This window comes from Lontra canadensis, unplaced genomic scaffold, assembly GCF_010015895.1.
Source record: "Lontra canadensis isolate GAN:19392208 unplaced genomic scaffold, GSC_riverotter_1.0 scaffold13, whole genome shotgun sequence".
NCBI classification, from domain to species: domain Eukaryota; kingdom Metazoa; phylum Chordata; class Mammalia; order Carnivora; family Mustelidae; genus Lontra; species Lontra canadensis.
The window spans coordinates 7,340,310-7,365,087 of NW_022631007.1; the positions used below are offsets into that span (position 1 = coordinate 7,340,310).

Below are 24,778 nucleotides of genomic sequence, written 5' to 3' on the forward strand. Positions count from 1 at the left end.
AAACCTAAAGCTTATCATAGTGATAAGAATACTTACACAGGAAGCAATAAATTACCACTGCTTCCTGTTTTAAGTATTCTTATCTGTAGGGCACTAAATTTTTTCACCACAGAACCTCACATTTAGGACACTTCCCAAAATAGAATCTTCTGATCTTCAGCTGTCAGCTGAAGTTGCTTCATAAATAGCCCAGTGTGTATACTCTGGAGGGTTGCTAACACTCTACATGCAAATATAGTCCAGTCATACCAATTCTTTTTAGATTCTGGTGACAATCTGTAACGTTCAAAATCAAGTAGCCCCAGAAACTCTATGGAATGTCTCTAGTCAATGACCTATGGAACACTCCTTGGATATTTCTGGAAATTTTGAAACCATGGCCATTACAGCAAAAAAAATATATATATATATAAAATATAAATATAAATATATTTATATATACAAAATATATTATAATAAAATATAATTTATATTATATATATTTATATATATATACATATATACCTATTTCTAATAGAAGTTTCAAAATGAACCTAAGATTTGCTTTAGGTCAGTTAATTTTTAAGCGGTTTTAAAAATAACTTTTATCCAGAGATTCATTTCGGTGAAAAGGATATGTATCAAGAAATCCCTGAGTCCTGTATTTTAAACAACTTTTCCAGAGGCTTTTATAGCCAACAAGTACAGGCAACAAAACTGATTATAAGTGAATGTTTGAAAAATTACACATGTAACCCAAGGTTAAATATATGGAGAAAACACACACACACACACAGAGATAAAAGATGCCTCGCTGTAATCTTTATGATCTAGTATGTCAGGAATTCCACTGCCAGAAACACAAGTCGAGACAATTTCAGAGAGAGAAAGAGAAAAAAATCAATGTCTGTGTTTTTAAAGGGGAGAAAAAAAGGCTGTATGGAATGAGACCATGGAGCACAAACGACCTGGATTTTATTGGTCTTTTGCGTCTTAGTATTTGAACAAAACATCTGTGCCTTTATGACCCCCTGGTCACTCCTTCTTCTGATTACCTGCCCCACAGCACACCCACTCTGGGGTGGCTAGGAAGGGGTTTAGTCTTGGTCAGTGGCAGCCACCCTAGGAGAGAGTAACCTTAAGGCTGATTACACCTTGAATGTAGTAAATGTTCAAAACAACTCACTGAGTGTTGAAAGTGTGTAAGTAGGATCTTCAAGCCCCTTTCAGCCAATTGCTAAGTAGCTGTCTTTCCTCATGCAAAGGTGATCTGTGTGAATTCACCACAGAGTGGCCCCTTTATAAGCCCAGGAACAATGTCCTGTGGTCCAGCAAGGAAAAACCAGTCTCCAGATGACAAATTCAGATGGGGATGAATCCTGCGGCCGCCTCACGTGACCCGCCTCACGTGACCCACGCTGTGCCTGGCCCAGCAGGAGTGTGCGGCCAATCCCAGATTCCCACTGGGCATCTAGAGCAGATGATGACCAGGCTCAAATTAAGTGTATTCACTAGATTCCCGGAGACCCGGAAGTCAATTATGCAGAGGCAAAAATGAACATTTTATAAATATCTACCATGAGGCAAGATTACAAATCATTTTTTAAAATGACTACCAGTAGAAGGATTCAAATAACAACAGTTTCAAAACATCCAAAGAGCCAGGTCCTTCAAGGAAGAGGGCTGAAACAGGCTCTGACAATCACAGTGGTACAAAGGTGGTACAAAAATCTAGAATATTCTGCTGTTACTGCACAACTCAACACTGACTGAAGATTAAATGGGGAAGAATGTAAAGAAAACAGGAAGCAGATCTCCAGCTGTACCCTGGGTTGGTCTGAAACACTCAGCTATAGAACACCGGCCAATTCTGGACAGGAAAAATTGTGGAAACATTCTAGATCTTGGAAAGAACCACAAAACTGACTGCAGGTTTGAGAAATTAGAATGACGAGTAAAATCTAAAAATGGTTAATACTAAGGGAAAACTAAGAGCTCACTTCAAGATCTTCTAAGGCAGGTAGGGAAATATCCTGTAAAAGGCCAGTGGGCTGGAAGAGCAAACCGTGGTAAATCCACACAATGGAATACTATTCAGCAGTAAAGAAGGAAGGAGCTTATCAAGGTACAAAAAACCTTGGATGAATGTCAAGTGCATATTGCTAAGTACAAGAAGCCAGTATGATAAATGTATGTATGTATGCGTGACTCCAACTGTATGCCATTTAGGAAGAGGCAAAGCTGCAGAGATAGTAAAGCGATCAGTGGTTACCAGAGGCAGGGGAGAGGGAAGCAGCCTGCCCTATTTTATATGACACTATTGTAGCAAATACAAGATATTAAGTACTTGCCTTAATATCTTGTCTTAAAGAAAGCACTAGCCCTTTCTTTGGCACAAAGAATAAGCTTTATGGATGCAATTTTTTTTTTTTAAGATTTTATTTATTTATTTATTTGACAGACAGAGATCACAGGGGGGGGGGTCAGTGATCACAGGTGGAACGCAGAATGTGACAGAAGGATTGAAACGTATCACAAATGCACAAGCCACCTCACTGAAGGGGGCAAAGGAACAAGGCACTGACCAAAGTTTAACTTTGGAAATGAGGGGAATCTGTAAGACTTAAGGCAAAAGAAACTGTACCTAAGCTCCATGCCCTGGTTGATAAAGTCATTTCCTACGGGGCATAGGTTAACAATTCTGGAAGTGTTCTGTGTTTGCATGCAGTAGAATTGAACAAGTCAGTAAATGGAGGATGGCGACAGCCAAGTTTCTCACTGTGGGGAGTGGGAGGTGACAGATAAACAAGGGGAAATGCTAGAATAATCCATATGGAAATCCATTAGAGTTAAGAGACATCAGTATGAACTTATGCTTAGCTTAGTACAGATACAGATGGTTACATATAGAAATATTTATAGATATGTGTATATATGTGGTGTAGTATACACACATGTATTTCCTTACTCTGGCAACTGAGAGGGCAGAAAATAAATGACAAGCCAGTAGCAACAAACACATCTTGTGCCAATATGTGGGTGTCTAATACAATTCTCCAATAACAGAACCAGGGCCTCTTGGAGAAATGGAAGATTCCAAGATTAGGGCAGGAAATAAATAAGATGATCCTGGAGCATCTCAGAGTATCAGAAAGTAAGGAAATGCTTAAAAAAAACAAAAAAAAAAAACAAAAAAACCTACTGAATTAAAAGTAAAGGAGGCGCACCTGGATGCAACAGTCAGTTAAGTGACTAACTCTTGGTTTCGGCTTGTGATCATGATCTCAGGGTCCTAGGATCAAGCCCAAGTGGGGTTCTGTGCTCGGCATGGAATCTGCTTGAGAGTCTCTCTCTTCCCACCTCCCACTGCCCTTCCCCCCTTTTGGGCCCTGGTGATATCTCTCATAAATAAATACATACATACATACATACATACATACATACATAAATCCTTTAAAAATGAATGATAAGACAAGTTTGCTTGAAAAAACAAATTCTATAAATATTCATGACTTCTGCTAAATGGTTTTCAAAAACCTTTAAACTTCCTGGCCACTTTAAAGAATCTCAAAATGGGGGCACCTGGATGGCTCAGTGGGGTGACTCTTGATCTCAGGGTTTTGAGTTTGGGCCCCACACTGGGTGTACAGATTACTTAAAAGTAAAATATTTAAAGAACCCCAAATTATAACTGTATTAGGTACACTATTTTTTATCAAAAAAGTTGGATGATGCAAAGTTTGACTTGACTCTGTAATTTCAGCAAATGAGTGTATGTTGTATTTGAAACCCAGAAAGTCATATCCAGTTTAGTTAGCATTTCAAATCACTTATGAAATGCTTTATGTTTACGGCTATTTTAAGAATTTTCTTTAAATTCATTTCCAGCCTTATTTCCTCTTTTAGAAAACTGAACTAGTACACCAAGGTTGTTATGATCTCCTGTTGCATCTTCTGCACATTTAAACATTGTCATTATGTTTTATTTTTTAATTTGTTTTTACAACCTTACTGTCCCTCACAGTCGATTTTATATGCATATTTAAATCTTTGGATAAAAATAAAATTTATATACTCAATTAAAAAAAAAAAGGACAGGGGCCATCACTTGTTACCCCTACTAAAATCAGAAAGAAGGAAATGCTCTCCCTTGACAATAAGTTCTTTAAGTTAGCTATAAAGAAATTTCCTCACCATAAAGACTTTTTAAACCATTAGAAAGAGTTACCTCAAACTATAGGATTTCTTCTTGTGATACATGGATCCAAGAGGGATGTACCTGAAGACCCTTACTAGTAAAATACACAACAATATCAAAATAAAAGCTTTTTATATAAGAGTAGTTTCAAGATGTTGGTCTTTCCTTGCAAACATTTTGTACAAGGAATAAATGTAGAGAAAAGCAAACATACTAAATACTTTTCCAAAAGAATTTTCAGACAAAATTTCAGAAAAGGATAGGTATTACACATTACCAATTTTGCATAATAATGCTCAAAAGAAAAGCCTTAATATCCAGTGAAAATTACTAACCTTAAAGCTGCAATATAAGCTATGACTTATGATACCAGCACATAATGATGGCCATACCCAGTCAATCCCCATCTTTTCCAGGGCCCCCCCAGAGATAGCACATACTCCTCACCCTCCTTCCCTAGGTGTCACCTGTTCCAGATCTTGACTTTACATGTCAGACAATTTTTTCCAAGCAGACACGTATCAACTTCAACTCCTACTTCCCGCTCTTTCATATACTGCCCTATTAAAGCAGAAAAATCTGACTTTGCTCCATTTATGAGTCACAAAGTAAACTTAATCATGACTGATAAGCCGCGAAGAGTGCAAATGATGTACTTACATCCAGGCAAAGGGATTGTGATGAAATTTAAGGTAAAAGTTTTATGTATAAATCAATGTTGTCAACCTCTCCAGTCCATGAAGTGGGCCAGAAACCCTTGTCCCATCTCTCAGTGGGTCTCATCTGTCCCCTGGGGAAGCTGATCCTTGACCGCCTTCTCCCTCAACCAGTCCCCAGGAAAGAAGCTCTTTGAGGGCCTGAATTAGCATCTGTTTTCTTTTCATTTGTAACTCCAGAACTTAGGAATATGCCTGGTACTCAGCAGCAACTCACTAACTCCTTGTTGCATTAACGAACCAGAACATTCTCTCACGTCTGGTCTATAAACATTTGACTCTTTGGCAATTTGCCACCACTGTCTTTATGATTTCTTCAGATGCCCAGGTTCAGTAGTTACAACAGCTTAATTATGGAATGAGCAGAAATATTTAAGATAAGTACCCCTGAGTATGAGGCAGTGGTAGCATAGTTAAGAAAAACTCTCTGTCCTCCTGAATAGAATATGATTCTGGTCTACAGATAAATGAAGTGCTTGCATACTTCTCATACTGTGGTTTAAAAACATATGGTCCCACATTCATTCATTCAGTATCTACAACAAACAGTAACAACCAAATGCCAAACCCATTGCACTAAGCATTCGAACTTGGTCACCACGCCAGCAGAGAGAAAAACAGCCTAGCTTGATACCAGCCGCATACCTGCTAGAAAACACTACCAAGTTTTAGAAAGTAGCATAAATATCAAATGACTGTGAAGGGCCAGGAAAACGGAAATCCTCTTTAAAATAAAATAGGACAGGGGCACCTGGGTGGCTCAGTGGGTTAAGGTGCTGCCCTCGGCTCAGGTCATGATCCTAGGGTCCTGGGATCGAGCCCCGTATCGGGCTCTCTGCTCCGCGGGGAGCCTGCTTCCTCCTCTCTCTCTGCCTGCCTCTCTGCCTACTTGTGATCTCCGTCTGTCAAATAAATAAATAAAATCTTTAAAAAAATTAAAAAAAATAAAATAAATAAAATAAAATAGAACACATTTATATTACAAATCTTGGGGAGCTGCAGGGTTTTAGAACAAAGGTTGATAAATGCTTTGCTGTGTGTCACACTGCTTGGATCCTATGTTTTAGCTTAATGCTTGAAATGTCAAGCAATATTTAAGAAGAATTGTTATAAAAGGTGATAGTTTAGGATACACATTCTATCATGGCCATCCAAACAGCCCAACCTCAATGAAGTGTGGAAACAGAACGCAGGCAGTCTCCTACCTCGGCAATCAGGTTCAACTTCCCAGACCAAGCTTAGCATTGTAGCTAACAAGTGCCACATTGGCAAAATGCACTCATGTAAATATAATTCCTTTCCCCAGATCTTACTGGTACTTCACAGTAGAGGGGTTAACTAGCAACCTTATACTCAAGAGGAAGAAAAGGCATGAGCATAGGAGACCAATTAGAAAGGGATTCTTCCAAATCACACACTAACTGGCCTCTTTTTAAAAATAGAGGTAACGATGATATAACAATTATTTTCCAAATCATTTTCTTATTGCTTTTGGTATCTTTAAACCTCCATGAAAATGCTAAGCTCTGACCTACATTAGTAAACTGCAATTAACATCAGAACAACTCTACTAGTATAAGAAAAACTGGTAAAGGACTGCTGGAGGCAGAGAAATCAATCTCCTCAAAATAAAGCAAAGTTTCCATCAATCTTTAAAAGAATGGTTTGGGGGGAAACAGAGGAAGTATCCCAGGATTTCAGACAGAGGAATGATGCAATTATAATTAATTTCACCACAGCTTGGATTTCCAGTCCTATTAAGAGTACAAGAACCCCTGTCATTTTGTTTGTTTAATATCATGTGGAATCTGAATTTGAATTTGATTTTAAGATTTTATTTATTTGAGAGAGAGCACACAAGCAGGGGGAACGGGGCAGAGGGAGAGGAAGAAACAGACTCCCGCTGAGCAGGGAGCCCGAGGACACGGGGCTCAATTCCAGGACCCTGAGATCATGACCTGAGCCAAAGGCAGACCCTTAACTGACTAAGCCACCCAGGTGCCCCTTGAATTTGATTTTTAAAATATCCAGTGAATGAAATGGTTTGAGGCACCCAGAATATATCCACAGCATTATTTCTGTTTGGGACTTTCCTAAAGCTATCCTCTGCCTTGATTCAACAACTATCCTCTGGACTGTTGATAAACAAGTTTTTAATTTGGCAAGGGTTCAGTGGGTCCTCTCCTCCTCAGACACTGGCGTCTGCTTTCAATGCACTCACAATTTTTATTAGCAAAGAGTGCTGGGAAAGGAGTAACTAGAGCAAGGGTGGGGGTTTCCATCCCTGCAGGAAGGGGTAAAATTTTTGAAAGCAAGGTGGGAGACAGTATGGTAGGTATACTTGAACCCAGCCAATAAATACAATAACAAACAATAATGTTTTCTTTGGTCATTTAAATATATTGATTTTACAATGCAAATGTAATTTGACTTACTTCCCGTGGAAATGCATTTTCAATTCTACAGAGCTAAGAACTCTTATCTTCCTAAATACCTCTGCCATTATTCTTTTAAATAATAATCCCCAAGTCCACCCCCCCAAAATGAACCTAAAACTTTTCTTATCTAGTGAATAACTATAAATCACCTCAATTGGGGTAAAGAGGGAGGAGTAGAACGGGGCTCTATTCTTACAGAAGAGACACATTAATTTAAAATGCACCTAAAGTAGCCATTGAATTAGATCGAATTGGGTGGCATGGGATTTTGTTGTGTACTTGATAAAGCAAAGACGCTTTCCAGGAGCCCATCTAATAGAGCGTGGTGGGAAAGATGCTTTGAAGACACAATAACATTCTTCCAGCTTTCAAGCTAGAGGCTAAAATCACGAAAGAACCATTCCCTTTTCCGACTTGAGACACATTCCTCACCCAGTTCAAAGGCCCGAGAATCAACAAGTCTGTACACTGTCTAAAGGTTGTCCCTTGTAGGAACTTGTGAGGGACCAAAGGCTCAGGCTGCAAAATATTTTTAAAGACCTAGTTTTAGGAATGTAAGCTTTTTTATTGGAATGCAGTTTCCACTCCCTAACCCTCCTCACCTCCAAACACACACACACACACACACGCACACGCACACACACGCACACACACACGCACATGAGCTCTTGCTGGTGAGACAAGCTTAGGCAAAAGGGAAAGTTTTCATTATAATCCCAATGACTTCCAGGATATCCTACCAATGGAAGTAAAATATTTTCAGAAGTCAAGTCATTACCCATTCTTTAGAAAAACACGCGATATTTATATTCCTTTATCTAACCAAAGGGAATGCGATCAGCTTTGAAAGGAAGGTATTGTTAACTGTGGTTCAAAGAGTGCCTTGGAATTGGGAAGGGGGCAGAAAGGGCAAGCCAACGAGGAGTTGGGGGGTAGGTGGGAGCTGCCAAGACCAGGATATAAATACATCACTCAACCGGCCCCTCGAAACCCTTTAGGGACCCCCTTCCCTCCTCCCAATATTACGTACATTACCCAGTGTCCCGATTTTGTTTTGCTCTGTAACCTCAGGAATGTTTAAGGCATTCGAGGTTCTGGTGTAAGAAAAATGTAAATACTGGCTGGTAAGAGATCTGAGATGGGGTTCAAGAAACCACTGCCGTGGCTTTGAGTGGGACACTGCCAACCATCTGCATTTGCTTCCGAAGATTCAGCAACTCTGCGTTACCAGGGTCAATAACTGTGCTCAGGTGGGAACCATTCTTTCTGACCACTGATGTCTATGGTTCCATTTCACCCATTGCTCCCCACCACTCCCCACTAAAAGCCTCCTTCTCTGAGCAAGCGCTGCTCTGGTCCAGCTTCCTGTATGGGCAGAAGGGGCAGTTTCGGCAGAGGGACGGAGGGAGGATGGTACAACATGTCCTGTGGCGCGGGGCTCCCTTCTAGTACTTCATATTCATACTTCATATTTCAAGTCCAGGCCTGTGGGAGCTGCCTGAGGACTGCTAGGAAGTGCCGTCCTCTGGCCTCGGGCAAATAGCAGAACTAATTTCACCAACCACCATTGGCATTAAAAATACAGATGACAGTCTCTGGTAAAGAAACCTCAGAAGTCATCTTTCATGTTTTCTTAGAAGTGAACTTCCAGCTTTCACTCATTCCTTAAGAGGCCGATCTCAAGAGGGAATCAAACTCTAAAGAAAGATCTGAATCTGTGATATAAAAAAAATTCTTGCTATCCCTTCGTGAACCTGAATGACAGAACCACTTTATTTACTATTTTCTCAAATCATTTCCTGTCCCCACACTTTGCTGTAATGCAGTTCATTGTCTCCTTCTCTGCCTCCTACAAGCACTGGGAAGACTGGGACACACCTATTTCGGTCCCCAGTGCCTGACTCACAGTATGAACTCAATCAAAGTTTATTGAGACAGTATAAGCTTCGTGTTTCTTAAAGAAAAAAAAAAAAGGAAAACAATGATACCACCAATACGAAGGAAATCATTGTATTTCACCCAAAGCTAGGAATATTCATTATAAACATCTAAGAATAACTTTATTCTAGGCATTCAACATGCAACTGATAAATGGTCAACGATGTATTTATGAATACACTTGTACAAGGGTTCTCCCATTAACAGGTAGGATCTATTTTTCTATCCCTTGAAACTGGGCATGGCTTTGTGACTTGCTTTGGACAATGGGAGAGGAGAAAATGTGAAGTAAGCAGAGGCTTGAAAAACACGTGTGCCCCCCTCTCTGTTGCTGGTTGCTCATCCAAATACTATGTTAAGTTTGGGTTAGCCTGTTCTGGTTCAAGCAGCAGCAAACACCAACTGACAGCCAGCATCATCCACCAGACAAGTGACAGAAACCATCCTGAACCAACCAGTCCTCAGCCAACCGTCCAACTGTCCACGTGAGCTTTCCCACATGAGACAGACACTGCCCCACTGAATGCAGCCTAACACCAACCCTCAGAACTGCGATCTACCAAATGACTGATGTTCTAAGGCCATCGGTATTAGGGTGCTTTGTTACAGATCAAAGCTAAATGATGTAGACACCTAAGAAACTAGCTTATTTCATAGATTAAATTCTTTAACAGCTTTCTTAAAAGTTTTCGGAGGTGGTTGAATTTCATTCCTCACTCCAGATGATCTGGAAGAAAACTGATATTGTTTTAGCATATTCTTATTGCCAAGTCCCCCCAAATGATAAAATATTGGTAATTGTGATTTAGAAGTCATCTGTTACCATATTCTTGAAAGTTTCTATTTTGTAATAATAACTACTCCATCCTGTTCACACCGAACCTGGGCCATAATCAGCAAGAACATCAGGACATTAGCTATAAGTATTTTTAACCATTGGAGTTCCTCTCTGGTTCAAAGTAGAGATTATTTCAGTCATACCTGTAGTAATACACATCCCCTTAGGAGAGGGAACAGATTCTCTAAATTCCACTAATTTCCTCCAAAGTTATTAATACTTGGAATGAGAGGAAATCACTAAACAATTTATTCTATTATTTGCATGCAATTATTATGTCTAAAATAACCTGTTCCCAGAATTTGAAATGGTTTTGAAATTTGAAATTCTTTCTGCTCATTCCAACAGAAAGCTTTAATTCTTCTGAACTCTAAAAATATGAGACTTTGGTAACCAGAACGTCTTTAAAAGGCTCCTTAACCTTTAGAGTTAATCCTACACACTATATTAAGAACTAGTTATTCACTCTGGTGGAGGGGCAGGGAAGTGCTGACTACTACAGCAGAAGGTGCAGAGGAGAAAAGAGAAGAATAAAGACTCACACTTAGATGCCTTTCCCTTCACAAATGCTTCAAAATTAGAAAAGCAGATCATTTCCTAACTAATGCTTCCCCCACATCACTAGATTATGCTACATGATGCTTTTCTATAACCTGAAGAGTCACAAGAGGTATGGGAATTAAAGAGTACTTTTCTCTTTCCTTTCAACAACAACAAAAAAACAGTGAGTCTACTGTAAGAAGTATGTTGTCTGCTGTGTTTCTTCAGTGCACAACGTTGGGACCTAAGCAACTGGGCATTTCACCAACTCTCTATTACTAAGCTCCAAAATTTCTGAGCAGTTCATCTCTGGAAACAAACAAAATCCAGCATTGATGGTGGCCAATGAGAAGAGAGGCAGAGGAACACGAATGACAGAGAATCTTATTTTTCACTTTTTACCTTTAAGACATTTTTCTAAACTACTTGACACTTAGAGCATGTGCATAAATTGCCAACACCAAAAAATGAAAGGAAAAAAAAGTGAACAGACCCAGCAAACTATCCTAAAACTATGTGTTCAAAAAAAAAAAAAAAATGCCTTTTTAAGGTTTCTGTAAGAAACTACTCTGAACTTAAAAACAAATGTGACTGCTCATCATCAAAGCAGAGAGAGCACAAGCAAACACACTTAAGAAACAGCAATGACAAAATCTCAAAGGAGCGTATACTTCCCGCCAGAAGCACGCACAGGAACCAGAGGTCAGAGGGTTAAAGCTTTTCACTGCTAAAAATAAAAACCAACCACCCAAAGGGAAAAAAAGTTCTCCAATGATAGAGCTTCGAGGATGGAAAGGACTACAATGCCTTTCCCTCCCCCACCTTCATTCACCCCATGCGTCCTACTCATGAACTTCTGCTCATTTAACACCAGGACCCCTCTCCTGGCGGCTTCGCTTGGACAAAAGAGCCAAAGATGTTTTTTTCTGGCTTCTTGCTAATATTGTATTTGCCAGCTGAATATCCAAAAAGAGGCCACTCTTCTAAATTAGTCTGAATAGCCTATGAGCTATTTAAGTAAGCTGGTGTTACTGCCGGCCAGGAAGCCAGGTTTGGGATGACTAAGAAAAGCATAATACTTTGAGGTAAATGGGCACTTTCACCTGGAAAGTGTAAGAAAAATACTGACTTTCATGGATTACATATCCTGAATCTTGATTCCTCCCCCCCACCCAGATAAGTTGTGCCATAAGAAATTTGGTAATTACTTGGATGAACTCCCTTCACTACCTTTCTCCCCATTCCATTTCCATGTGCCTACCACCATTCTCTTAATCTCTTAGAACAACTGCTGTTTACTGAAGAAAAGAGGGAAAGGGACCAACAGGAAACTAAGGTCTGGGACCTATTTGACTGAAGGCAGACCATTCATGATGGTGGGAGGCAGATGGCCTCTGATCTTGTACCAGAGAACTAATGTTCTTCTGATTATTCCCCCAATTCCTAAAATTCAAGGGTAAGTATGATTATTTCCAGAATCCAAATGAGCCCTTCAAATAATTTTAAAATAAACAGGGACACCGTCCTTAGAGAATAACAGATGAATAACAGTGGAAGACAGAGTAATTACTGAATATTTGAGACCTTAAACTGCCTGCTATATTTTTATAAATGTCTTCTTTTACATTTTTGCCTGTTTCACCTGGATCTGTAACCTTCCTAAAACCAAGAATAATGACTTTCTGTTCAAAATAGATTTTGTTTGCCACACGATATATGTTTAAAGAAAAAGAGAGAGAGAGAATGCTTCTTTAATCATTTCAACAAACATAACACAACTATCAATTTCTCAAGATTAAGTGAAACTGTTCAGCAACATGACCTAAATACGTCAAGGCAGATCAGAGAACTCATATCAAAGTATTTTTTACTCAACAGAAAACACGGGGAAAAGTTTATGAACTTGGGTTTACTGGCATCCTCTTCAGGCCAACCAATTAGCATTCAATGGATGTGCTTGGTTCAGACAGGACGAGGGTGGATGACAGAAAGTGACACAGGGTGGGGAGCAAACAAAGGAACAAACAGGGAACAGCAAAAGGAAAGCAGTGAATACTTACCTAGTCAAACTTTAGTCAATTACACATTCAGGGTGGGGTAATAAAACCACAAAATTTCCTCTCTGCTTGAAGACAGATTTGATGATCTAATTAAAATTAGAGCCTGACCAACATATTCAATTCTCTTGCCATCATGAATGAAAATGCAAAAAGGGGCTTGAAAAAGAAAAGCTGTCTTTTCAATACAAACACATCATTTTTAAAAGCTCTATTATTCAAAGATCACTGGCTCATTGAGAAGCACAAATAACATTTCTCTAACCAACTTTATTTTAACAAATATATTATAGCAGAGCCTGCAGCAAGAATATTAAAATGGAAAATGTTCCTTTCCCCATAGATGACAGTACCTTATACTCATCTAATCTATCTTCTTCTTTTTTTCTGTGAGAAATGGCAGAGATGCTACCATTTCCACAATGTAAGATAAAGACAGGATGTGAGACAAGAGCGTTTCTTGACCATCATTTAAAATAGCTTCATAGTAACTTTTTTTTGGCAACTATTTGATATTAGTTAGAAATTAGCATACTATCATACCATACACACATTAAAATATAATTCTATTAAATTAAAACTCAAAGTGATTACAACTTCTAAACATGTTTTAATAACATTTTAAAAAGTATTTTTTGGAGTTGGCCTCATAGCTATGGACTCATGAGGCAGGGGATAATAAATCAAATATATAATTGTAATGTGGTAAAAAGAATGACAGAATCTTTAGTGTGAAACTGACTTCAAACTGAATTCATGAGACACTATTTTCCTTGAATACAATTTCCAGTAACTCTGTAACAGGAGGAAATCATTGGGAAAATAGCTTTCTTTGAAACAAAGCCTTACAATTGTGAAGTGTTCCATCATCTTAAAATTACCAACCCATCAAAATAAAAGGAACCACTGATATATTATACAGCTAAGAAATATACATATGATTGTAACAGAAGGACTGGAAAAGAATAAGTCAATGAAGTTCTGAATAAAAGAGTCAATAGACTATTCTAATGATTTATGCAATCCACACAGAGGTACCCAAAGGGTCAAAATTTCTGAGTACACTGGCAACTTGACAGCCACAATAATACTAGGTCAGCAAAGCAGTATACAGCTCAACTAGCAAACCAAAAATCCTAAAACACAAAAAACTGGACAACACTCATGCTGTCGGCAAGAGAAATATTGAGCTTTTTCACACACCTGACAGAGAAAACTGAAACTAAACAAAAAATTGTAGAAGACTTCTTACTAACCTCACTTGGCCTCTCAGATTTCCTTTCTATTCCCTCCAGTGGATATACCTCACTGAAGGAAGGATTCTGATGGTACAAATGAGAAACATTATCCATTAAACAGAACACCTGCAGAAGAAGGGATGATTTCTAATTGAGTAGACAGAATAATGTCATAAACATGGATTGGTTAAAGCTTGACCTGTAAGGTGGGGTGGGTTGCTTCCAACAGCTGACCTTAGGATGCGAGGAACTGTCAACTGACTTGCATTCTCACACACACTGAATAATCTAAAAAGAGAGGAGGGGGAAGAACCCAGTTCAGTCTAGAGAAGGTTCCAAAAATTTAGACTTGTGCAGTCTGGAGGGTTTGTCTTGAGGTCTGTTAAAATCTGCTTCGCTCCAAACTAGAAAGGTAAAAATAAGTCCTGAATCAAACCATAAAGAATGGTCCAAAAGCTAGAACAGGAGGAAACAGAATATTCTAATACACTTACTTCTGACCCCAACAACAGCTTCTTCAGAAAGAATCCTCATTACAACTGACCCATTAAAGAATATCAGTCATTCTCTCCAAAATATCCCTATGTTTAGTGCAGCAAAGGAGGTCAGAATAATTTAGAACAAAACTCTCAAGTTACTGATGAGGAAATAGGTCCAGAGAAATTAAGTGACTTGCCCAAGGTCACTTAGCTAGTGAAGGGCACAGGCTGAGTTACAACTTAAGATCTTGGGCTCCCAAGAACTCTTTTTTTCCATTGCATCATTCGAGAATTCGAGATAAGATAAAGCTATTTTCCAGGAATTTTGATAAACAACAACAACAAAAAAGGCAAAACAAAAAAAACCCAAACAGCAGGGAGCAGGGGAGGCATGGATTTTGGAATTCCAAGTCCCTTACTGTAGTAGGCAATATAATAGATAGTATTTGGGGGGGGGGTACCAGAGAAATAATTACAATATGTGCAATTTTTTATGGATTTTTTTTTTTAAACACAAAAAGCTACTTAAGCAATGGCAGAGATTGAGAAGATTGTTAGATGCTCCAAGTTTTCTGGAACAACACAGACACTCTCTCCCATAGCTCAGGAGCATGAGGCATAACATTTACACCAGGGCGGTCCCTCTTCCTTACATTTACACCTATGGAAAAAACGCTGCCTTTGGGACTTATGATTCAGTGAGGCATGAGGGATGCTGGATGGCGACAAAGACTTTTGTTGTAGAGGGGATGGGGAACGCCTCCATTAATTTCTCTCTTACTTTCCTTTATTTTAGAACGGAAAAATCAGAACAAATTTTCCATCCTATAAAGTAATACATCTCAGGTAACGTTGGTTATGTGAGGGCCACAACTCAAATCCAGCAAGCTTTCAGAAAGTTAGCCCAGTCTTCCCTGATGGGCTTTCACCTGGGCTGTCACTGATCAAAAAACAAATCTGGTTTTGGGAGCTTGAGCAGCATTACCTCCAGACTCAGCACCAAACTCTACCCAGGCCCCTGCCATGAATCTCTAGATTCTCATGATTTGCAAGCTATATCCGGCATTTTCATTTCACTGTGAGCTCCCCTGGGCCTAGCAGGGTCAGTATTTGTTGATCTTATCTGGCTCCACGCTTTGCAAACGGCAGCCGCTCTGGATATATAGTGTTGACCCTAATACAATTTCCAGCCAAATGAGTTTTTCCTGAATGATCCCCGAACAGTGCCAGCCACAGCACTTGTGTTTCCTTCTCCGTTTTTTTTTTCTTTTCCCCTCCTCTTTCCCATTAGTAAGGGACATAAATGTTAGAATCTTGAGCCAACCCAATCAATCCTACAACCACGTGCTCGAGGATTTCCAGACAGGAAGATGAAGGAACGTGGCGTCGTAGTAAACCGTAGTAAAGAAAGGAGGGAAACAAAATGGGGCACGTCACATGGTCATGGCCTGGATTTTTCTCAATTAAAAATAAGAGGAAGTGTGTGTTTCCGGCCTCTGTCAGTGGGCTGGTTGGACTTTCTCATTCTTAGGATTCTGGGCTGGATGCACGAATAAGGCTGAGCGCATAACATCCTCTGCGAGGGGGAGTGGGAGGGGGCACGTATTTGGCTCAGTTCCGCAGGCACAAGAGAAAAGAGGTGGAGGGAGGGAGTTGGGAGGGCTGGTGCCCCCGACGCCCAGCTAAGGGGGCCACCGTTGGACCCAACACCCAGCAGGAGGCCACGGCCCCCTTCCTACCCCTCCGATTCAAGTCCCACCCCGCGCCCTCCGCAGCAGACAGATACTCACGCTGATTGGCTCTGGCAGAAGCCAATCAGGGCCCTTCAACCCCGCTCACTCAGAGCCAGTCCTGCACCGAGGTCGCAGTGCTCACCAGCAACGGGGACCACGCGGCCGGGCGGGGAAGGGGCCAGGCAGCCCGGCGCCCGGAGTGGGCGGAGTGGGAGATTTGTGAAGGAGGCCTCAGCGCCGCTACAGATTCCCCAACGCCCCCCCCAAAGGGGCTTGGAGGAGGGAGGGAAGCCAAGTGCCAAATAAATAGGGAGGAATGCAGGAAGCGGAGGTGACCCGGGAAACGGGAAAGTGCCAGAGCTGAGACGGTATGCGCCAGACAAAAAAGGCCACACAGGGAGGGGAAGAGAAGGAGGGAGGAGGAGGGAAAGATGGGAGGTAGTCCTGGAGGTACGGAATCCTTGAAATCACAACAAGAAAATGTAGTGAAAGGAAGAGAAATGCCCCCCCTTTTGGGGGGGGGGCATAACAAAATGACCAAAAAAAAGGGAAGTTAAACGGGTGGCTTGGGTCTGTGCCTTTGCCAAAGCCTGCTCTATTTGCCCGAGCTGCAGTTTCAAAAACTAAAAAACAAATTGGAGGTAAAGGCTGGTTAAAGATAACTGGGCTGCTGTGTCCTTTCTGCCCTCTTTCTTGGACTCTCAATCCACTCTCTGCAGAGAGTAGGCCACAAGGACTGCGAAATTCTGAAATGGAGAAAAAGAGGAAAAAAAGACAAGGCCAGAAACATGAAATAAGAGGTGGAAAACAAAGGGAATGGGAGAAGGGGAGGCTGGAAAACAAGAACTCAAAATCAGAATGAAGTTAGGGGAGGCACAGGTTGACAAAAATTAGAAACTGGACATAAGGTCAATTAGGACAACCACCAGTCCTGAGTACCTGAGCTGCCTCACAAATGTTCTCATTTAACAGACAGTGAGAAATACTAGACAAGCCTCAATGTTTAAAATGAGGGGTTAGGAGAAAGCACACAGCCCTCTAGCACCCCATTCCCTTCCTGTTCCAGGGTTTTACCTGAGCCATAAGCAGGAGAGGAAAAAATATGAATTGCTGAGGAAGTTAGGAAAAGGATGTTTTCACAACCAAAATACTCATTCCTAGGAAAAGCTTTTTGCCAGGGCAGGTCAGGTCTTTTGTTTCAGACGATAACTGACTATCAGAGCACATCTTTAAACTCAACAGGGCAAAGGCAAGGGAGCAGAATTCAGGATGGAAGGGTGTCAGGTAGTATTTGGTGCCTCATTTAAAACACAGATTTTTCTGGCATGGGGCTGTCAAGGCACGGTATATTGTTACTCAAACAGTGTTAGGGATATGACTATAAGTTTATTCCAGAATCCTACACTCTCCCTAAGAGAGCTAAGAATAGGAGATCATTTTGCTTTGGTTGGTTTGTTTTTAATGTATCCTCCACATAAAGAGGATTTTATTTCAAAGCCCCTTTAAAGATGAAAACTCTATTTGGTCATCTCTTTCAGAGCAAAATATTATTTCTTCTCTCTATAAAAAGAAACCTGTTCAAACCAAGAAAACAGGTGAGGAACAGTTATTATTTCCTAGCCTCTTTCCTCTTCTCTAAAATGAAAATTTTGGTTCTGCTGGGTTTGTTTCCTTCAAATCCTCATTAGTTTATAAATGAAACATCTTGCAACACAAAGTATTAGAGGGATTCACATTCCCTAAAACATCATTTTTTTATCATTTAAAAATAACCAAAGTTTTTAACTGTTGGTGTTGACATATATAATTAAATCTGTTGTAGTGAATCAAGAAAGTAAACACTGAATGATAATCAAATGATACTTGTATATCATACCACCTAAAATCTTAGTCTGAATGTTTGTGTACCTGTATCTTGTTCTAGAAATCAGCGAATGATATGGGTCAGATATTAGAAACTGGTTAGAATCCAGGAGACTGAGACCACATAATAAACAAATACCTACCAAGAGGAACTCAATGCACAATTTCTGATGAATAGACACACACTTAAAAGCTCATTCTATGAGGCATCCATCAAAAAGTCTATCACAAGATAATGAGTTTGTCAGAATAAAGTGTTTCCAAATGCTGGAAACTTCTGCATCGCCAACTCATAACACTATTTGCAAACTATACTCCTCTTTTCTTCCCACAATTATGACCACCAGAAAACAGGCTCAACAGAATGAAGGACAGGCAAATTTCCTGTTACAAGTGTTTTTCATTTTCAATAGAGCCTTAGCCACCAAAGATGGAAAGCCAACTTTCAACACATACTGGGGTGCCTAATCTTGCACTGAAAGGCAAACAATAAACGCTCTAAAGATGGAAGAGTACTCCTGGCCTTTCCAGCCAATGCAAAACAAAAGCATTTCCCTAACACAATACTCCTTCTTTTCAAAGTAAAAATGTTAAGTAATTTCGCAGAAGATGTACAGTAGCCCCCAAATGATCTGTGTGATGTCTCCCTGCTGGCCTTTGCAAGAGCAGACAACTGTAAGGCAGACACGCTGGGATGAATTTCCATAACTCTTCACTAATAATGGGTCCCAGACACACACAGACTTTACTGCAGACCCCGTGCAGAAGCAGCCACACCTGTGAGGTGGTGGGTCGGTGTGTGAAAGATATTTCACAAACCCTGGCTGAGGAGCAAAAAGAGAATGTCACCCATAATTACTTTCTACAGAGAATCATAAATAGGCATTTCTCCCTAAATATGTAAGCCTAAACAAGCTCTTACTCCTGGATCTTTTTAAGGCAACAAGAATAAAAACTGATGTTTCCGCTGCTATTTATGTTGCCTCAGTATTGTGAAATCACAGAATTAAAGTACAGAGAGCAACTTGGTAAGATCACCCTTCAGAGCTCCAAGAAACTATCTGAAATGAAGGGTTTGGTTCAGCCCCTGTGCTAACAAATACTTCTGTTGAGCCATTCCTTCTAGGGACTGACCTAAATATATAGTCAAAAGAAAACTTCAGTAAAGAGAACAAGGTTCTTATATATGAACTTGACAAGCCTCGGAACTGGTATAGGGTGTGTATTTTGCTAATGCTACAGTAAGTACTTCACTTGGAAGCCTCAAATGAAAGGCCTCCGGGGCCGCAGCTCCAGCAGGCTTACTGGACAGTCAGCCAAGTGTCCTGGTGGGGGGAGCACCTTGTGTGCCCTCCCCTCCCCCATCCTGTGAAAGCACTCCCTAAGGAATCAGCCAGAAGGAGAGGAAAGGGGCCTAGGCAAAGAGGAAGAGAATTGCAGCACAAGGTTAAAAGCAGTTTTGTCTTCTGACTTTGTTACCATGAAACGCACCTGCTGTGATGTCCAGCTGAGCTACTGGAGGTCCTCTGGCTGCTTCTGGAAACTGATGCTGGCATAGGCGCTTAAATCCTCACTGGAGCGGCTGGTTGAGCTGCTCTCACTGTTGCCCAGAGGCTGATGAGGGGGCGGGGGCGGGGGCGGCTGCGGTTGAGGGGGGCGCTCCTGAGGGCGCTGTTTGAAGTCCTTGACCAGATCCAGGTCTATGTAGTTAAGCCCATTCTCCAAACCCCCAGCAGCCCCACACACTGGGGCTGGCTCCTTGGCGGCTCCCCCGAGCTCCCCAGGCCTCAGCCACACATTCTCAAAGGAAGCAGAACTGTGGCGTTTCATATCCTCCGTGCTGCTGCTGCCACCACCGCTGCCCCCTACGGCTGCCCCCCCTCCAAAGGGCACCGTGTTGCCTGCCCGGGTGGCACTAGGTGTGGAGGAGAAGGTCTCAGAGCTATGCCTCCTCCGGCACCCTTGAGGGTCCGCACGGATCACTTTGGCACTCTGGTTCCGGTTGGGACTGAGGTTGACCCGGGTGAAGGCGCTCATGGCCCCAGGTCCCTGTGGGGCTCCCAGCAGGGAAGAGCGAGCCACCAGCTCCCCTGCTTTCTGAGGCGCAGTGGAAGGGGAAGCAGAGGCTGCAGAGGATGAGGGAGTCGCTGCTGTGGCCCCTGGAAGGCTGGCCTCCTCCACAACGCCTGTCCTCATGTCAGCATAGCTGATGGGGGCAACTGGTGAGGTGTCCACATAGCTCTGCCCGGGACAACCCACCTGCATGGTCATGTAGTCCCCCCGGCTGCTAGGCAGTGCCCGGGTAGGCCGGCACATGGTAGCAGCTCCAGGAGGTGCAGGGCCCACTCTGCCTGGCTGGACCCCAGCACTCTCCTGCCAGGTCGCCCTCCGGCCCGGCCCCAGGTCCATGTTCATGTATTCCTCCGTGCCAGTCTCTTCCTCTCGGGGAGCTGGCTGGAGCTGGGACGGACACCTGACAGAAGGCGAGCTGCGGGAAGCCACAGGACCAGACAAGTAACCCGGCTGATCACTCCCAAATTCAATGTTCACATATTCCCCGGGGCTCTTGGGCTCTGGAGGGTGCAGCAGGGACGGCTGTTGCTGCTGCTCTCGGACCCGAGGTAAGGTGCTGGCCTTGGGATCCCCCAGCGACAGCCTCGTGGGCCGAGCCAGGCGGCTGTTGGTCTGGGCAGCTGTGTCCACCTTTCGAGGCAGATGAGGCTGCAGGACCTGATGGTGGATATGTGGGAGGCCAGGATCTGGCCTCATCCCACAGTATCCCCCTCCCAGGCTGTCACTGCTGGTGGAGGAGGAGGAATCTTCTGCCGCTGCCGCATAGAGAAGGCGACCAGAGCTAGAGGAAAGGCGAAGGTGTTGGTGCCGAGCACTCTCCTCCAGCTCCCCAGGGCGCTGGGTGTGCTTAAAGGACCTTGGCAATGAGTAGTAGGAGAGAACTGACTTGTGCTGGGGGTCTTCTGGGCCGTAGTAGCAGTCGGAGGGGCTGCTGGTGTTGGAGTCCCCCACTGGCGACATGTTCATGTAGTCACCAGTACAAGACAAGAGCTTGCCGCTGCCACTCTCCCCAGGCAGCTTGGGATGCGGCAGGGCAGAACCATGGTGCCCCCCGACCCCATTTGTCCACAGCTTGCCATAGCTGCCCCCAGAAGGGGCAGCGCCAGTGCTATTGCTGGGCCCACCTCCAATGTCGGGGGAGCAGCTGCCGCTCGGGGACATCATCATGTAGCCATTGGGGTCCACTCGCTGGGGATGGCGTCTGATTGGGTTGATGATCTGCTGGGGTGCAGACACGCTCTTGGGGCTCATGGGCATGTAGTCCCCACTGCCCTTTTGGCTGCTGGGCACTGGCGCCACTCCTGGGGACATGGGCATGTAGCCATCATCAGTGTGGAGAGTGGAGGCGTCTGGGCGGTGGTGGCCGCCACGCCGGTCCAAAGGGTGCATTTCCAGACCCTCCTCGGGGTAGGAGTGGGTGGGCACGAAGGCAGAGTGCCGGTAGCCAGGCAGTCGGCCTCCACTGCCACCTCCTGGTGGGTAGGCAGGCATCATCTCTGTGTATTCCTCAGTGGAAGCCACAGAGGACTGGGATGGGGTCTTCTGGTGGGAAATGGTAGGGGACGTGCCAGCAGAGTGAGTCCGCTTTCGGAACCGATTATCCAGATCTGTACCACTGGCTGCTTCATCCCCAGCCAGGGCTGGGCTCGTGCCCAAACCAGTTCCTGGGATGTAGCGGTGACCGTTGCCACCCCGAGGCAAAATGTAGTGACCATTGGGGGCGGCAAGGGTGGAGGACCCTTTGCCCCCCATGCAGATGTAGTTGCTCAGCTCCTCCTCGCCGCGGGCTGGTGGGGTGTGGCCCAGGGAATCCGGGGTGACACTGCGGAAGGAACTTCGGAAATCGCAAGGGCTGGAGCCATACTCATCCGAGGAGATGAAGCCGCCATCGCTGGGGGATCCCGACACAGAAGCACTAGACCTCCGTGGGAAAAGACAGTCCGAGGTGGAGCCGTGGCCACTGGTGCTGCTGGACGACAGACTGACCGGGCTGGTGGCAGAAGGTGAGCAGCGAGAGGAAGGCATGGGGATGGAGCGGCTGTGGTTGAGAGGAGGGTGTAGCCGGGAGCTGCCGCGATGCCGGTGGGCGTGGGTCCTGTTGGTGCTAGGACTCACGGGGCTGCCGTCCACCGAGGCCGGCCGGGACATGGTGCCTTCGCCATCACTGGACGCGCGCACACGGAAGGAGCCCTGCTTGCTGCCCACCATGCTGGCCGGAGAGGTGGCGGTGATGCTCTCGGTGCGAGAGCGGCGTGTCAGCCCCACCTGGCTGGGCGGGGGGTTGTTGAGATGGTGCCTGCGCAGGGGGACGCTGATGGGGTTGGAGCAGTTGGAGGAGGACTGGCTCTTACTTCGAGGACGGAACTCATCGCTCATGGCCCTCATGGCCTCCAGAATTGTCTCGTGCATGTTCTGGGCCACCACAGAGTCATCCACCTGCATCCAGAACTCCCCAGGTCCCGTCACTGCGGAACGACCCACCTCGATGAAGAAGAAGTTCTCTGAGTGGCCGCAGCGTCTGATGTTCATCAGCTGCAGCACCACAGCAGCCGCCTCCGAGTTCAGCTTCACGAAGCTGATGGTCTTGCTGGTCAGGCAGAGACGGTAGATACCAATCAGGTTCTTTGTCTGACCCAGACCCTTGGGTTTCAGGATCACCTGCCAGACCTCCTTGAACGCAGGTCCTGGGGGCACGTCCCCGTAACTCAAGTCCTCCCCAGCCTCCCCGAGGCCAGAGCTGCCGCTGCAGCTGCCCCCACCTCCTCCTGCCCCGGGGGCTGCCGCCCCGTCGTGGTGGCCCTTGGCCCGGTTGTGCAGCTGCAGGAGGGCCTGGTACCAGCTGTCCTGCTCGGCCTCGCTGTCCGCCGCGATGGCAAAGTGCTCGTCCCGGGTGTAAAGGGCCACCAGGTGCTTGTTCTTGGAGTCGGCCCGCTTGTTGATGTTGAAACAGCTCTCGAGGGGGATCGAGCGTTTGGGGGCGCTCGACTTGTGCCGCCACTTCTTCTCGTTCTCGTAGTACTCGAGGCGCGCTGGGCCCCCCGCCTCGCTGGCCGCCCGCAGCACGAAGAAGCGCTTGTGCATGCTCTTGGGTTTGCGCAGGTAGCCCACCTTGCGCACGTCCGAGAAGCCGTCGGTCTCGGGAGGGCTCGCCATGCTGCCGCCGCCGCCACCGCCGCCGAGGAGAGGGAGGCGCCGAAAAACAACCGGGTGGGGGGCGGAGGCTCCTCGCCGCGGCCCCGCACATGCAAACAGGGCTGGAGACAGCCGAACCCCCGACTCCGAAAGCCACGCCGCCCCCCGCGCTGGGGAGGGGCAGCCGAAGGGGGACGCAGCTGCTGCGCCAAGGAGACGGCCGCGGCCGGAGTTTACGGGCGTTTCATGCCCTGAGGGGGAGGCAGTGCGTCCTGGGTGAGTGAAGCCCGGATCCTCCAAGTGCCGAGTCTCCTCGCAGCCGCCGCGGCCAGGAAGGAGCGAAGATGCATCTCTTGCCACCGGGGCTGGAGTCTGGCGCAGACGGGCGGCGGCGGCCGGGGGTCCCCGCGCTGCCCCTCCAGGCGCGCGCGCCTTCCCTCCTGAGTTCCCCTCTGGAAGTAGCGATTCCCGAGGCAAATTAAATATCCTTGGGCAGGGGGAGGCGAGCTGCCAAGTCCCAACGTTGCACGGGGTTCTCCCTCCTCCTCCTCCTCCTTCGCCTCCTCCTCCGCCTCCTCCCACCCCCCAACCGCCCCGCCGCCACCAGCCGCCCAAATACCAGCTCAATCGCAGAGACCGCGGCGCTGCGGCTGTTGCTGCTGCTGCTGCCGCCGCCCGCAGACGGGTCCGCTGCAGCCCCCATTCGGGCCCATCTCGGCGGGCGGAGAAAGTGCCTTTTCCACGCAAAACGCTACTAGGCAGCCGAGGGAGCTGGGGACGCGCCGGAGGGACAGGCTCATCCCTGCCCCTCGCTCCAGTCGGCAGGGGAGGAGGGGAGGGGACGAGGGCGGGAGGCAAAGGGGGAGGTTTGGGAAGGAGTCAGGGAAGACGCCTCTTCCCCGGGAGGCGCTGCCTCTGCAGTTACTTCTCCCCTCCTCCCTCCTCTTTCTCGGAGAGTTGCCGAGAGCCCCAACCAAAACAAGCGGCGGCGTCTGGCTCTGCGCGCCGGCCCCCGCCGACCGCGCCGCCGTCTCACTCGGAGGAGAAAAAACACGTGACGGAGCCTCCGCGCTCCGCAGCCGGGCCGCCGCCACCGCCGCCACCGCCACCGCCGCCGGGAGGCTCCCGCCCGGGTCTCTACATTCCCGGCCGAGCCCGCCCCGCGCACGCCCCTCTCCGCCCCCCGGCCGTGCCGCAGCGGCGCCCGCCCTGGGCCCCGGCGCAGCGCTCGGGCAGCGCCCCTGCGCGGCCGCCAGCCCCTACGCAGAGCAGTCCTCCCCGCGCGCCACCCAGGGCGCCCCCGGCCCGCAGGAATCCCCGCCGCTGGTGCGGGCGGGTGTGTTTGGGTGGCTACCCGAAAGCACGAGGGGAGTCTGGGAAAACGGCAGCGGGGGCGGGGGGCGAGCTCGGGAAGACGCAGGAGTGAGGGTGGGGGTCGGCGGGGGGGCTCTGCGGCTACGCGGCCCTGAGTGGGAGGGTCCAGGGAGGAGGGGGCGCGGGAGCTGGGCTAGATCTTACCTAACAGGTAAGATCGACCCCTAGAGAGGGAGGTTTCT

At 45.7% G+C, this 24,778-nt stretch overlaps 1 protein-coding gene across 2 annotated transcripts in view; it reads right to left on the bottom strand.

Moving 5' to 3' along the window:
- IRS1 (insulin receptor substrate 1) overlaps positions 1 to 24,292 on the bottom strand; it is a 59,317-nt gene extending 35,025 nt beyond the window's left edge. Inside the window, exon 1 of one of the 2 annotated variants that reach the window (XM_032857367.1) lies at positions 19,509 to 24,292. In XM_032857367.1, the coding sequence (XP_032713258.1) occupies positions 19,530 to 23,243 (3,714 nt within the window). In that variant the 5' untranslated portion in view covers positions 23,244 to 24,292 and the 3' untranslated portion in view covers positions 19,509 to 19,529. The remainder of the gene's footprint in view (positions 1 to 19,508) is intronic. The other variant, XM_032857366.1, reaches the window with a different exon arrangement.
- Between the last annotated feature and the right edge of the window lie 486 nt (positions 24,293 to 24,778).